Here is a 14,223-nt window from a genome sequence, read left to right as displayed (position 1 = left end):
CCGATACCGATATGGGTAACATCACATATCTCCTGTCGTGAAATTAACACATATCTGTTGTGACGCTAATGGATACAGCATCGGCAATCAGCTTCTCGACGTGGCTGTAAACAACATTGCGCAACTTTAAGCAAACATCCGAGAAATACTTGCGATTGGGCATGGCAAAGCGGGGCTCAAGGAACTCCACAAGTTTGATGAATCCGGCGTCTTGCACGATAGCAAAGGGCTGGTTGTCCAGTGCGATACACCGATTGATGGCTTTCGCCCTGGGAACTGGAAGTATTGAAGGAAGAAGTCTTGGTTCTCCTTCGCAGAGCCAACGCTTTGCAGTCATTGCAAATCCATCCATCCCGGCATTTTCTATGCCCCTTATCCTAATTAGGGTCGCGGGGGTATGCTGGAGGCTATCCCAGCGAACTTTGGGCGAGAGATGGGATACACCCTGGACTGGTTGCCTGCCAATCGCAGGGCACGTCATTGCAAATCGCAAGTTTAATATCCGAAAGAGACACCACAGACATAACATGAGCCACCTACGGTTGTTTACACGCTTCAGACGCGGTTTGATAAGGTCATCATTTGCGTGCCGGAAAATACGGGAGCCCTTAGGCCTATATACAGCCTTTTTTAACATTGTTTCTCATAATAGGGAAAAAACCCGATACCAATATTGGCCTATATTACATTTTTATGCCAGTATCGGGCCAATAATATCAGTGGGCCGATATTATCGCGCATCCCTACTAATAAGCGATGTTATTCTTCCTCAGTGTGGTTGTGCAGGCACATGGTCCAGTTCGAGGCACACACTGAATTTGCTTATTCTTCCACTGGTTTACCAAAATTATTACATTTTAAATTCATTTATGGGAGCGCGGTCATAACTGCAAAACGTCACGGAACAGAACGTTGTAAACTGAGGACTGCCTGTATACAAGACAAAGCTATACAATGTAGAGACCTGTTCTATAGGAAAGGTAACCTTAAATGAGACATTAATTGTATGGCAAACACTGTACTAAACACAACAGACGCCATACTTACCAGGAAGTGAAGTCCCCAGGGCAACAAATACCACTGCAGTTACAGTGTCTCTTAGGCCAACTGTACAGCCAAAATGGGAAGCAAGGTCTCCAATAATGGCTGTTAAGAAGCCGATGACAGAAATCGACACTATGAAGCACGCCCACCCATTCCAGTACTGAGTTGGCGGGACACAAGCGAACACAACTTTCCAAAAAATGCACAAAATGTGCATAAAATAGTCAAAGCAGTTTGGCATTGGCTGATCTTCTCCCTCGTCGTCTCGATCGCCTGTTTAAAAAAGAAACACACGTGATGTCATCATACACAATTTTATACACGGGTGTATTAGCCACTCACCTGCACTGACTGTCACTGCTTCAATGAACTGCTCCCTCCATGTATGGGAGCCAATCACCACAGCCAGGCTTGTGTCCTTCAGGAGTTTATCCACAGTGCTCTGTCACATTAAACAGACATCAGATGAGGATGAAGATCATGATCATGTTGGTATCAACATCTTTTTTCAGCAATTTGCTGCAAAACAGTCAGCAATCTATAGACAACTAAACATTCCACACACGTGTTAAGTGGAAAAAAAATAGATTTTAAACAGAAATGTGTGGTCACAGATGACCAGATCGCATCCTATGGGGTATCCCCTTTGCTGTCCAATTGATGAATTAGAAAGTTGGAATGTGCAAGTTCTACCTTTACAAAGATAAACTTGACTTTTGATTGATACTGTCCAAAAGGTATGCATTTAACAATGTGTTTATTATTGTGGCTGTTCTTGCTGCACAGCATCATATTCCAGATTTTTCCAACTCATGAAACATATAAACAGCAGCACAGTTTATACCACTACAAACGTCTGCCACAGGAATAACGTATTGTATTCAAGTAAAGAACAAGAAACACTGCAAGCCATAAAAAACAGCCTTGAACACGAGGGGTGGGTGGATCGATATAAACGGTAGTATCGGTATCTGATCAATACTAGCGTAACAGGAGAAAGTTCATTTGTAGTTCTAGAATATTTGTTGTGCTTTTCACGTTTTTTACCGACTTTTTGTCTCCCACTTATTTCTCTCTGCATTCTATTTCTCTCTGATGACATCAGTACATCATTCCCCACCCCTTGACCTTGAGGCGGCCATTGCCCAGCCTCCATTCACTACTACCATCTACTGTTCAAATCCAATTCAAATGCAAATATTCAACGACATAATAAATAAATAAATGTTGAGTGAAACAAAATGATAACCTAATCACAATCGATGAGTATGGCGCATGCACACACATAAGTCGAATGTGATCTGAACCAGGGGTTCCCAAATGGTCTCAACCCAGGACTCATTTATATATTTATTCACATCAATTCACTTCATTTATTTATTTTATTTTATTTATACTTTTAAGTCACACCAAGCAAATGTATTTGTTTTTTTTTTTAATTTCCAGTTTTCTTTTAAAACATTAATACACATAATCACATGTCCAAAAAGCATTTTAGAGGAATTGTTTTACAGCATCTTATCAACAAAATCAGGGAAATGATGAATGCATGCATACAAGTGATGCATAAATTAAAATTAAATACTAAAAATACCACAAAAATCAGATATTTCACTGTGCAATGAACATATCCCAAGGAGGAAGATGACTAAAATATTGTTGAACGACCCAACCGTGGAGAACCGCTGATCTAAACTGTCCATGCAAAATCTCTATGCCGGACGTGAGCGAGGACGGGTGACTATGGAAGTGCCGAAACACTTCTTTTCCACAGAGATTACACAACACTGTAACAATGAGCCCATCATCATCATGTATAATGCAGGCAGGTCAACACCATCAGTGCTTGGAATGAGCTGCTCCACCATAATGTCACACTTGCATAGACACGGACACAGTGCTGTGACGACCTCGGCTAACAGTAACATTATGTTAACTTTTACGTCTCTGTGCAGTTTACACAGAAAGAAAAGCAAGGTATTACATGCCCCGGCCTGTGTTGTTCAAGGCTGTGTAAAAGGAGCTCTAGTCTTAGTGCATCCTGAAATGAGTGCATGAGTAAGGAAAGGTAGTGCTGCAGCTAATATACAGCGTTCACTGTTGATCTAAGGATGTACAATGAGAAAATGAGACAGGAATTGTTCCATAACACACAGCATGCAGCTGAAGCTGTACCTGATCGAGCACTCCGTTGGCAGTCTGTGTGGGAAGGTGTCAGGTTGTTAATGAAAACAAAACATACAAACTTTGGGTGTAACGGCATTTGTACGTACACGTCATTGGATTTTTCGGAAAGGAACTTTTGGTTCGATACAAAGACTTCCCAATTTTCCACGCGGTCCTGATTAAGTGTGTGACAGGAAGTGTTTATCTCATCATGAGTCAAACAAATACAGCACTGTCCAGCCTTTCGTCGTCTCCTGTTTGGGAACATTTAGCCTTCCCGGTGAAAGATGTAAACGGACAAAGACAAGTGGATAAGATGATAAGAAGGCAGTCTGCCGCCGTTGTTTAGTAGAGATGAGGAACGAGGATACAAGCCGGAACTATTAAAGCTGCACTTCAGCCAATAAGGAACTAAAATTTAAATAAAATGATCATTCGCACTCTTCAAATTCTTAACTGTTGTTGCACTTTCATAAAAAGAAATCTTGTAAATTTTGTAAATTTGGTTAATGTCCGCTTCTGTTAGAGTTGGACCTTCTGGAACAAATTAATTACGCTAACCAAGGTTCCGCTGTATATTATTTCAAAATGTATTTGATATTTGAGAATTGTATTTACTGGTTTAATGTTTTGCATTTTGTTCCCTTACTGTACCCAAAATGAACTGAACTGTGACGTTAAGACCAAAGTACCGTGACACCCATAACAAATGATCATATGATGTATTTGTGAGGCACAGCAAAGCATTTGCATGGTTAATTTGAATCAAAAGTGCCTCTGTTGGTTGAAACCAAGTAGTGCACTCTATTTTGTCGCACTTGCTTCAAGACCAAGATGTGCAAACAAAGATCAACAATCAATTCCACACAATGAACTCTCAATGAATTCTTCAATCAAACGATTATTACGCCCATCACTAGCCCAGATCGATTTACAATTTAGCTCGTATATTTCTATGTCACGTCCATTTTTTTTTCAGCATATGAAGATAAGAAGGACTCATTTCCTTAAAACAAAAATAGCTCACAAGAGTTAATTTTTTTGGCAGTACAATGCTACAGATATTCATGAAAGCACTTAAGTGATTTAGGTTATTATCAAGGAGAGCATTGCTAGATATCAGCTCTTAAATGAAACTCTTATGAGCTATATTTGTTATCATTATTATATTTGTCCAAACAAATGTGCCTTTAGTTGTACCAGGCATTAAAATGGATCAATAAACTGAAGAAACAAGGGTGGTCTCATCATTTTTTCCATGACTCTATATGATATAACAATAGAAATACTCAGGGTCTAATGAGCATAAAACAGTCCTAAACCTCAACAAAGACAATTGTTGGTGTATTGCAAAGGTCGTTCTTTCAGTCAACCACACACCTTAAACTCACAGGACTCCTCTATAATGATCTCTATCCTGCTGTGCTCTCCTAGAATGGGTTTGCCCATTTCAGAGATCCTCCTGGCCTCTTCCTCCTCAGGGGTGGGGCAGCCTGTTGAGGGTGAAGCATTTTATCAGAAACAAAGATGTGTTTAGGGGGTCATCTTTTTGGCTTTGTGTGTTTGTGTGGACGGATTTCCACACAACTGGATGGAAGTGTGGGGACTCAGCCAAGAAACAAATATTTTTCAGAGTAAATCCAGATAGCCCAGATTTGCCCTTTCGAGTGCTAGAGAGCTGGCGGACAAATACACAAATACACAAACTCTTTTTTTTTCCAACTGTAAACAGTTTGACCTTGGCAGAAGTATGCTTTCTAAGTTAGGGGTGTCCAAACTTTTTCCCACAATGGCCGTATATAGAAAAATTGAAGGATGTGGGGGCCATTTTGATTTATTGAGTAATATTATTGTCCAATTTTGGACACTCTAATCAAGCCTAGACTATGCTTCTATCTCTGGGCACCACTGCACGTAACACCAATTTCCTCAACAAACTGTAATGCTTGTGGTTAAGGAAGTTGTAGTCACCAATGCAACTCCAATTGCGTTATTAATGTAAGATTTTTTTATGACACCCTTATTTTGTTTACACAATTAAACAGTATGTGGCAAACAGCACTCTTATTTTGAAGCCCAGAAGTGTGTTGTGTGTGTTAAGAATGTCTGTGGACGATTAAGATGCCAAGGGCCAATAAAAATTGAGCCCCATGCTGCACTCTGGACACCCAAGTGTCTTTGTTACTCACAGTCTACACTACTGTAATTAACAAAGAAAACATGAGTTTAAGAACAAACATCTTTAAAAAGAAAACCAAAAATCACACATACACTGTGGTATTTTAAAGGGTGCTGTGTAGCATATTCGTATTTCTCGAACAGGACTGTTACAGGAAGTGATTGTCTTCTGCTCCGGTTCATGCTCACAGATAAAACCAGCAATCACAACCTTAAAAATATAATTACCCCCAATGCTGCTAAATAACAGTTTACGTTCAGGTACCAACCAGCAGAACGCTGACAAAACGCTAGTAATATGATATTAACGTTGTAAAGTGGAGGAAGTCATTATTTGACCACGAACAGTTATTAGTACTGTGCAAGGGAGAGCAGCTAAAGTAAAGATTGTCCAACTGGGAAAGCTAGGTCTTTGGAGTGTCAAATTCACTTTGTTGCACTGAGTTTTGAGTAGGAACGTCAATTATCCATTTATGGCCACATTATGGACAATTTATGAAGTAATATTATGACATATGTTTGAAATGTTGTACACTGCACCCTTAAAACACTTAAAACACCAAATTCAAAACAACTGTGTCTTACCCTGATTAAGCAGTAATGCTGTGAAAACATAGATAAGGATTAAATAAGAATCTTCCCATTGACAACCAATGAAACAGAACACCGTGGTCAGGTCACCAGTCAACCACAGACCACTTATGGACAAACAACCATTCGTTCCTACGGACAATCTGGAGTCTCCAATTAACCTAACATGCATGTCTTTCAGGGATGTGGGAGGAAGTTGCAGTACCCGCAAAACACCCATACATGCACGGGGAGAACATGCAAAATCCACACAGAGATGCGCCAACGGAGATCCAAACCCTCCTGACTGTGAGGCCAACATGCTAACCACTAGGCTGCCATGCCACTTAACATGCGGTCAGCATGTGTGTCCCACAGCTGGGTACTCCGGTTACCCCCCATGCACATTAGGTTTAACGGGAGACTCAAACGTCCATCCTTTTACAAAGTCGCATATATTCAACAACATGTGTATTATTGCGAGCGTAGTGTGTTACTAAGGGTGTACTCGGGCACGATGGGAAGAGGCAGACCTGGGCACGGCAGGGTTGGTCGTGCATAATCGGCACATTTCATAACAGAAGAGAATCAAATAGAAAGACTCTACATAGTCCAAAAGTTAAAACCCACAGCACAGTCTATTTGTGCATGTAATAAAGACGTGATCGCTCCTCTAGCATGTCATTAATGACGACCTTGCATAATGAAAATAATCAAAACGAATCCATTGCACAAGTGGTCATAATGTTGTTATCAGCGTGTATTTTCCCACAGAAACCCCATATTTTACCATCATTTTATAAACTTAATCAGTAGAGTTTTCCTTGATAAGTACTCTTACAATCTGCAAAAGTGCTTCATCAGAACTATTTTTTTTCCCCATTTCACATTGTCATTGCAGATGAGAAAATAGATATTTTTGAATATGAAAGGAGTTATTTAAAATGGCTCACACTTACCAGAGAGTCCTCGCTTTAGCCATTTAGGCTCCTCAAGCACAATGAAGAACCTTTCTTGTTTTTCATACTCCTCCACATTTATAATGTGAACTTGTAGGGTCTGACTGGAGGGGGGCAAGAAGACACACACAAACTATATTTTATTTCCACAAAATATGAATGGGGAAGCACAAGTGATTAAAAAGCATGACCTGGCAGCATTGCAATTGCTACTCCACATTAACATTCCACAAACTGTCATAATAGAACGCAACAGAAAGACTCCAAATTAGTCCACAAGGTTAAAATCAAGCTGTGTCATTTCGGCCCGGTCCACACCAGCAAGGATACACTCATCCCTCGCCACATCGCGGTTCGAACATCGCTCCGTCACCCTACCGTGATTTTAGAACAATTAATTCATTAATAAATGATTGCTGTTCCGTGGTTGGTTCTGGCCCATTATTTGACCAAAAACTTTGAAGTCGTATGAAGTGTTCTGCTCACTAGGCGTTAGTAATGACACAAAACACTGATGAGACGTCACATTAGATAAGATTGCGTCCACACTGCATGGAGTCAGCCACGGCATGTCCGACACGACATTGTGAAAAAAAGTTTTCCTCCCATTCAGTGTGGAATTGGTATGTTTTGGCTTCTTTCTTTGTCCTTCTTCCCCACTCCGATAGAATTTAAAAAATTAGATGCTAACTAGTTAGCTCGCTGGCTGTCTCTTATGTCTCCGCAGTGATCCTGTAGCCTGCGCATTAGCAATGTGGTGTAAACAATGAATAATAGGTGTGTAAAGGTGACCATGGGGGTGTTATTTCATGTCTAGAGGGCTCTAATAATGGTATAAAAGCAAATTTAGAAAGTCATAATCAGGTTTTCTATTCTCTAACTACAGAAATATTCCATTTATTAATATTGAATCATACTTTGCGGAACTTCTGGAACCAATCGCAAAAAACGAGGGACAATAGTATTTTCAAAAAGGCGCATTTCCCTCACTACGGTGTATGAGTGGAGTTTATCAATAATCTATCACATCCACCGTGCATTTTGGCCAATTGGAAGCCAGCAAAAGCTACCACAGCTGACTTGGTCGTGCATTACAATGCATCTGTTCATCAATACAGTTAGATATGTACGTTATCTTTCAAATCAGCGCACACATACGTGAATATTTTAAGCATGTGTGTTATAAGGCACACATACGCACTGCATGAGATCACACCAACACCTGTAAGTCAATAACTTCATGTTCTGTCGTTAAAAGAGCTCAGTTTTACCCATCCACACACACGCTGAAGCTGGAGTATTTGAAAATCTCCTAATTTTAAAGGGCAAAAACGGACATTAATAAAAATATGCATTTATTAAAAATCCATATTGGTGTGGACGTGGCCTTAGTTAATGCGAAATGCAGATGAATAAGATAAGGGTATTTAGTTTGTTGAATAAAAAACTATGTATAAACCTGTTCTATATGAAAGGTATCCTTAAATTACTTCCGTTCAAATGAACTTGACATTCTTGGACTTTTAATTCATGTCCTCAGCATTGCAGATTTATACTACAAGATTTAAACAACAAATTGTAAAACTGCGTCTGAAAATGTGAGTCCCTCTGATTTACAAATTGTGTTACTAAATTCCATTGGCTGTCCTCATGACGTAACTGCTTCATTACTAAATGTATAATTAATCTGAAGGCAAACACAGTTTCTATAACCTACAAATTTAATGGGAAAATGATCAGTCAGTTTACATGGGGTAAACTTCCTGCACCCGATAACACCAGAGGACAGGATTACAGGATTACCTCACAACTTGATACCCATCAAATTGCGAGGTAATAGACAAGTTCCCCTCAAGACTGGGCCTGATGAATGACAACTCATTCAGTGGAGACTAAATTGGCCCCTTTGTCTGAAGCACTAACTGCAAAGGTAAAATGCACAGAGGAGGACTGAGGATGCGTGATAATCAATACGGATGTACATCGGTCCTTTTCACAGTAAGGTACCCTAAACAGAAACTGAATTGATCATATGAATTAAGAGTGTCACAGCCTCACTTTTACAAACAGTGCAGAACAGCAACACAATCTGCAGTAATCGTTGTATTCACACTTTTGGAAATAAACAACTAGGTCATGCAGGGTCAACTACACATAGCGCAGCTCTAATACAGGTGGTCCTCTGTTTACAGTGCAGTGCACCAAAGAAAAGGAAAGCCATCACCATGGGAGTAAAAATAACCTGCAGTGTTTCCCCAAACACACCGACACATGAATGTGTGCGTAACGCTGCCAGCGGTAAAGTGATCGTTCCTCTACAGTTACATTTGATGTGCGCACGTGCGTGTTTGTCTGTGTGGAGTGGGTTTGGGGCGGGTTGTTATAGGGAGAGATTGGGCTGATATCGATATATCATTACACAGATACATAGACAGGAACAGACTGTCATAATGGAAATAAATAGAAAGAAGGGGGTGGGGCTGTTTAGAGGGGTGCCCCCATAACATAATACGGGACACACAGCACTGTATGAACACGTGATCAATTAATGAAGGAATCATTCTTCCCACATCTTAAGGTGCATACCGAACTGTGATTATGGCGTATCGGAGACTACAGCTGCAACAATTAATCGATGAATCGACGCATTAATCAGTGATCCAATTAATGTACAACTATTTTCGTATCCGATTAATGGTTTTTCATTTAAAAATGCAAATATCCTCTGATTTCAGCCTCTCAAATGTGGATATTTTTGAATTTCCTTTGTTACCCATGAAAGCAGACCTATAATAAGATATTCCCACACAACAGCTGTGACAGTGATCCATGTTTTTGCCTCTTTTCTGATATGTTGCAGACCAAAGCATTAACTGTTTGTGTTTGGTTCATGTGGATTTGGTTTGTCTTGGGACTAACCGATTACTCAATTATTCGAAACAAGCCGTAATGGAGACACACACACACACACACACACACACACACACACACACACACACACACACACACACTCCATACAAGATGATGCCTTCACACACTTTACCAGCTATTCTCTCTATGCCTCACCTGGTCTGTTCGTTGGTAAATTCCAGCTCTCCTCTGGTCTCCTCGTAGTCCACTCCGGCTTTAGCACTGCCATCCTCTGTGTGATATGGTACAGAAACGGTACCCCTGGAACCTGAGTTCCTCACCACCGTCACCGTCAGCGTGCCTGTGCTCTCACTCACCCGCAGAACCCCCTGACCAAAGGTGAAGATGCCAGCATGGTCATCATCCAAGATAGTGACAGTGGCAACCAGCGGCTCCACCAGCCTGCCCTTGGGTGAACTTCCTGTCCCTTCATCTCCACCCTCCTCTGACCTCAGATTCTGAAGACGCACAAAGAAATGCTCGTCCTCTTCGAAAATGTCGTCATCCAAAATGTTCACCTGGAAATTGAAGCAAAATGTCATGAATGCACAAGGTAAAACGCGATTCCCATCCAAAATGTGCAAAATTATCTCATGCCACACTATACTGATGAACAGACTATAAAGTGTCACAAAGACAGGTGGGGTACATGTTTGAGGTGTGCTAAGAAGCAGAGTTACGGTGCCATCTACAGTATGGAGTTGTAATGACAACCTATGTAGACAATGCATTATAAAGTGTTTAGGGGCGAGGGCAAACAAGTAGAGCCAAATCCCCCAAAACAACAACATAATGCCAAACCTATCTGTGGCAGTCCAAATTTATCAGTGGCAGGCCGCCACATATAAATGAATGTACGGGAAACACTGGAAACCAATTGCAATTTCTTATTCAATATCTTCAAAAAATGGCTTTTTCCACGCAGGAACAACAGAACAAACACCGCAACAACATAACACTGGAAAATAAATGATGAATTATTAACCTCAACAGAACATCTTGACAATATCAAGGAATATATTCATTCATTCATTGATCATTATTAATAAGTAACTGCTTACATCCAACATTTATTTATGAATTATAAAATATTTCTGTCAGATGTTTACACAAGTATTTATTCATTCGTCTTTAATCTCTCTCCTGCCATTGTTATCAAATCAGTTTGTCTGATTTTATTTACTGTTATTATTCAATTAAGAGCTCTTTTTTTTATTATTTAACACCCTTTTCTCTTTCTTTTCCTTTCCCACTGCACAAGCTACCTATATTCTGTCAGTTGTTCCTACTCATGTTTGCTAATACAGAAAATATAAAAATAGATTGCATGCTTTGGCCTTGATTTAGATAATTCAAATAAAATTGAAAATCAAACAACTTAAAAAAATACATTTACAATTATTATAATTAATTCTTATAATTTCCCTCAACATCTGACTAGCACAAATAAATAAAAAACACAAATTACTGGTCAATTTCATAAAACTGTAAATTTAAAATGATTAAAAAGTTAACCTATCACATATATAACTTAATAGATGCTGTGGCATGACCTTAAAAAGGTGCTTCATGCTGGAAAACCCTCAAATCCCCACTGTGGCTGAATTACAACAATTCTGCAAAGATGAGTGAGCCGAAATTCCTCCACAGCGCTGTAAGAGACTCATTGCAATCACTTTTTCACACAGGGGCATGTAGGTTTGGATTTTTTTTCTCCCTTAATAATAAAGTTTCATTTAAAAACTGCATTCTGTGTTGTCATTGTCACAAACACGCAAAAAATAAATAAAATAATAACAAATAACTTTTTCACACCACTTTATAAACATACATATGTACAGTACAAAATTATAGTTATTTTTACTCTGAGGGAAAATAACTGAGAAGGTCATTCAAACATAACTTTTAACACTTTTGTGAATGTGATGTATGAGATAAGATGAGATGTAGATGAGGGTTTCGCCTCATCAAACTGAAAGAATTACAATTTTTGGCACGTTGACATGTCAAGTACTGTTAAAAATACACAAAATTGGAATGTGATCCCAATACAGCAATGGAGACAATTTACAGTTGACATAAAATATTATTTACTGACAAAATGAACTTCATTTCACTTTGCTCACCTTGATCTCTTTCCGAGTATCCCCTGGCTTAAACGTCAAGGTCCCTTCACTAAATTCATAGTCGGCTCCAGCATTGGCAGAACCGTTTTCCGTGCAGTAATCCACACAGAAAGTGTTCTGGCCAGTGCCCCCATCCAGGACCACCCAGAGGCTCAAAGTTCCACAGTTCTCTGTGCACTGATACTGGCCACTTTCAAAGCAAATGTGAGAGCATGTAAGTTTGTCATCTTCCTGACCTGCAGCGCCTGCACGGCGTGAGTGTTCCGCAGCGTGTTTCCTCAGCAAGTTTCCAGCACCGATTAACAAGCGAGTGGCCTGGATGCGGTAAAAAGCTCGACTTTTCTTCTGATGAACCAACGCAGAGTAATTGGCCATTTCAATAAGCTGGTCAATGTTTTTGCCGGGGTGTTTATCCTTCAGGTCTTTCAGGATACGGACCACCTACAAGTTAACGATCAAGGTGAACATTTCATCAACTTGAAAATGCAGTTCGCTCAGAAATAAAAAATTATTTGAGCACTCTGACGATTCCTGTATCAGAGCATAAGAAAATGCTTTGAATCAATAATAATTTCATGCAATCACACAATTAGTCAATGGCAACAAATGATAATAAAACAGAAATGTTCCTATTCTCTCACAACTGGGAATAATTATTTTAATGTATGAATAGAGAAACTACTACTGCTACTACTTTTACTGACCATACAATGTGCTGAAAACGTTGTTTTAGTCGTGCATTTCACAACAGCACAAGCTATGTTGTATTTGCACCCCTTTTCCACTCGTTGCTTGCCCTGTTAGCACGACAGCATGTGAGCTGAGTGGAGGAAATTTTTTAAGAAATTGCATGTGAATGCTGAAGGGCCACACTGGGGGAAATAAAAAAAAAAAAAAGAAATCTTACATAAAGTCTTAAATTTACGAGAAAAAGAGTCGCAAATTTATGGTAAAAAAAAAAAGGTGGTAACATTACAACAATAAAGTCGTAAATTTACAAGAAAAAAAGTCATAAATTCCCGAGAATAAAGTAGTAAATGTACGAGAATAAATTTGTGAATTTACAAGAAAAAAAGTAATAAAATCTACAAGAAAAAAAAGAATAAAGAATAAAGTCATGTAAATTTACGAGAATAAAGCCTTAAATTTACGAGAAAAAAAAAGTTTTAATATTATTTTTATATTATGGCATATGCACCCAACATTTATTTATTTTTTATTTATTTTGTTCCATTTGTCTGCCGCACATAAAAAAAAATTAAACACAGCCTACATCAGACTGTTACGAAGGATGAAAAGAATTAAAAAAAATTAAAAACACACTGAAAAGAGTAAAATATAAAAAGGATTACAAGTATAGAATAATTCAACTAATATTGCTAATTAAACAACTTAAAAACACATAGCAGTCCATTATCTATAATTATGATTGCCCACAATTCTAAAAAACATATTAATCAGAAATTGCTTGTTAATTTAATAACACAGTTTTTTTAATAATAATTATTTTTTATTTACTTATTTAAAACCGTTTTTTTTTTGTAATTTTTTTTTTTTATTTACTTTAATTTTAGACAACATGCGTCCATCTTCTATGCTGCTTATCCTCACTAGAGGTCGCAGGGGTATGCAGCTGGCTTTGGCAGGGTACACAATTAAGAGTCACCAATTAACCTAACATGCATGTTTTTGGAATGCGATTACATAACTTTAAAAAGAAATACACACAAACACACACATACAGCATATATAAATAATTTTAATTGAACTTAATAAGTTAAGAAAAATAATTAAGATTGGTTTCTATTGTTTTATGTTGTCAATATTTTTATTTGTTTTAAAAACACAAATGTATAGAATACCAAAGTGAACGCGGGTATTCTTTCATTTTTTCGTAAGACACCCCAACAGTACACAGACATCTACTTACAAAAAAGTAGGAAGGCACGTATGTTTTTCCTTACCTCATCTTTGTTCTGGTCTATCTCACTTCCTGTTTGTACAGAAACTGTCACACTTGAGGGGTTTGCAGGGCACAGAATGCCATCCGAGTTCTTTCCATCCGTGACAACGTCATTGTATTTAGGTTCAAGGTCACCTTCCATTTCCACAACAATCCCGTGTCGTTTGTCGGCGCGGTAACGTTTATGCATGTATTTGTAGAAGAGCAGGCGACGGTCGGCAATCCACGCCAGGATAACGCACACTGGGAAGTAAAGCAGCGTCACCACAGCTTCCCACACCTAGAAATAACCGCAAGGTCAGCTTAA

At 38.9% G+C, this 14,223-nt stretch overlaps 1 protein-coding gene across 2 annotated transcripts in view; it reads right to left on the bottom strand.

Annotated features, from left to right (window-relative positions):
- The window catches only part of slc8a2a (solute carrier family 8 member 2a), a 29,786-nt gene that overhangs the window by 2,670 nt on the left and 12,893 nt on the right, over positions 1–14,223 (bottom strand). Inside the window, exons 6-13 of one of the 2 annotated variants that reach the window (XM_054755966.1) lie at positions 13,918–14,196; positions 11,954–12,394; positions 9,984–10,345; positions 6,918–7,021; positions 4,591–4,703; positions 3,220–3,243; positions 1,387–1,486; positions 1,048–1,317 (exon numbers count right to left, since the gene is read on the bottom strand). In XM_054755966.1, coding sequence (XP_054611941.1) covers positions 1,048–1,317; positions 1,387–1,486; positions 3,220–3,243; positions 4,591–4,703; positions 6,918–7,021; positions 9,984–10,345; positions 11,954–12,394; positions 13,918–14,196 — 1,693 coding nt within the window. The remainder of the gene's footprint in view (positions 1–1,047; positions 1,318–1,386; positions 1,487–3,219; positions 3,244–4,590; positions 4,704–6,917; positions 7,022–9,983; positions 10,346–11,953; positions 12,395–13,917; positions 14,197–14,223) is intronic. The other variant, XM_054755967.1, reaches the window with a different exon arrangement.

Source organism: Dunckerocampus dactyliophorus, chromosome 16 (genome assembly GCF_027744805.1).
Source record: "Dunckerocampus dactyliophorus isolate RoL2022-P2 chromosome 16, RoL_Ddac_1.1, whole genome shotgun sequence".
Classification (NCBI taxonomy): Eukaryota; Metazoa; Chordata; class Actinopteri; order Syngnathiformes; family Syngnathidae; genus Dunckerocampus; species Dunckerocampus dactyliophorus.
Note: the sequence above shows the minus strand (reverse complement) of the source record. Positions and strands in the feature narration are given on the sequence as shown.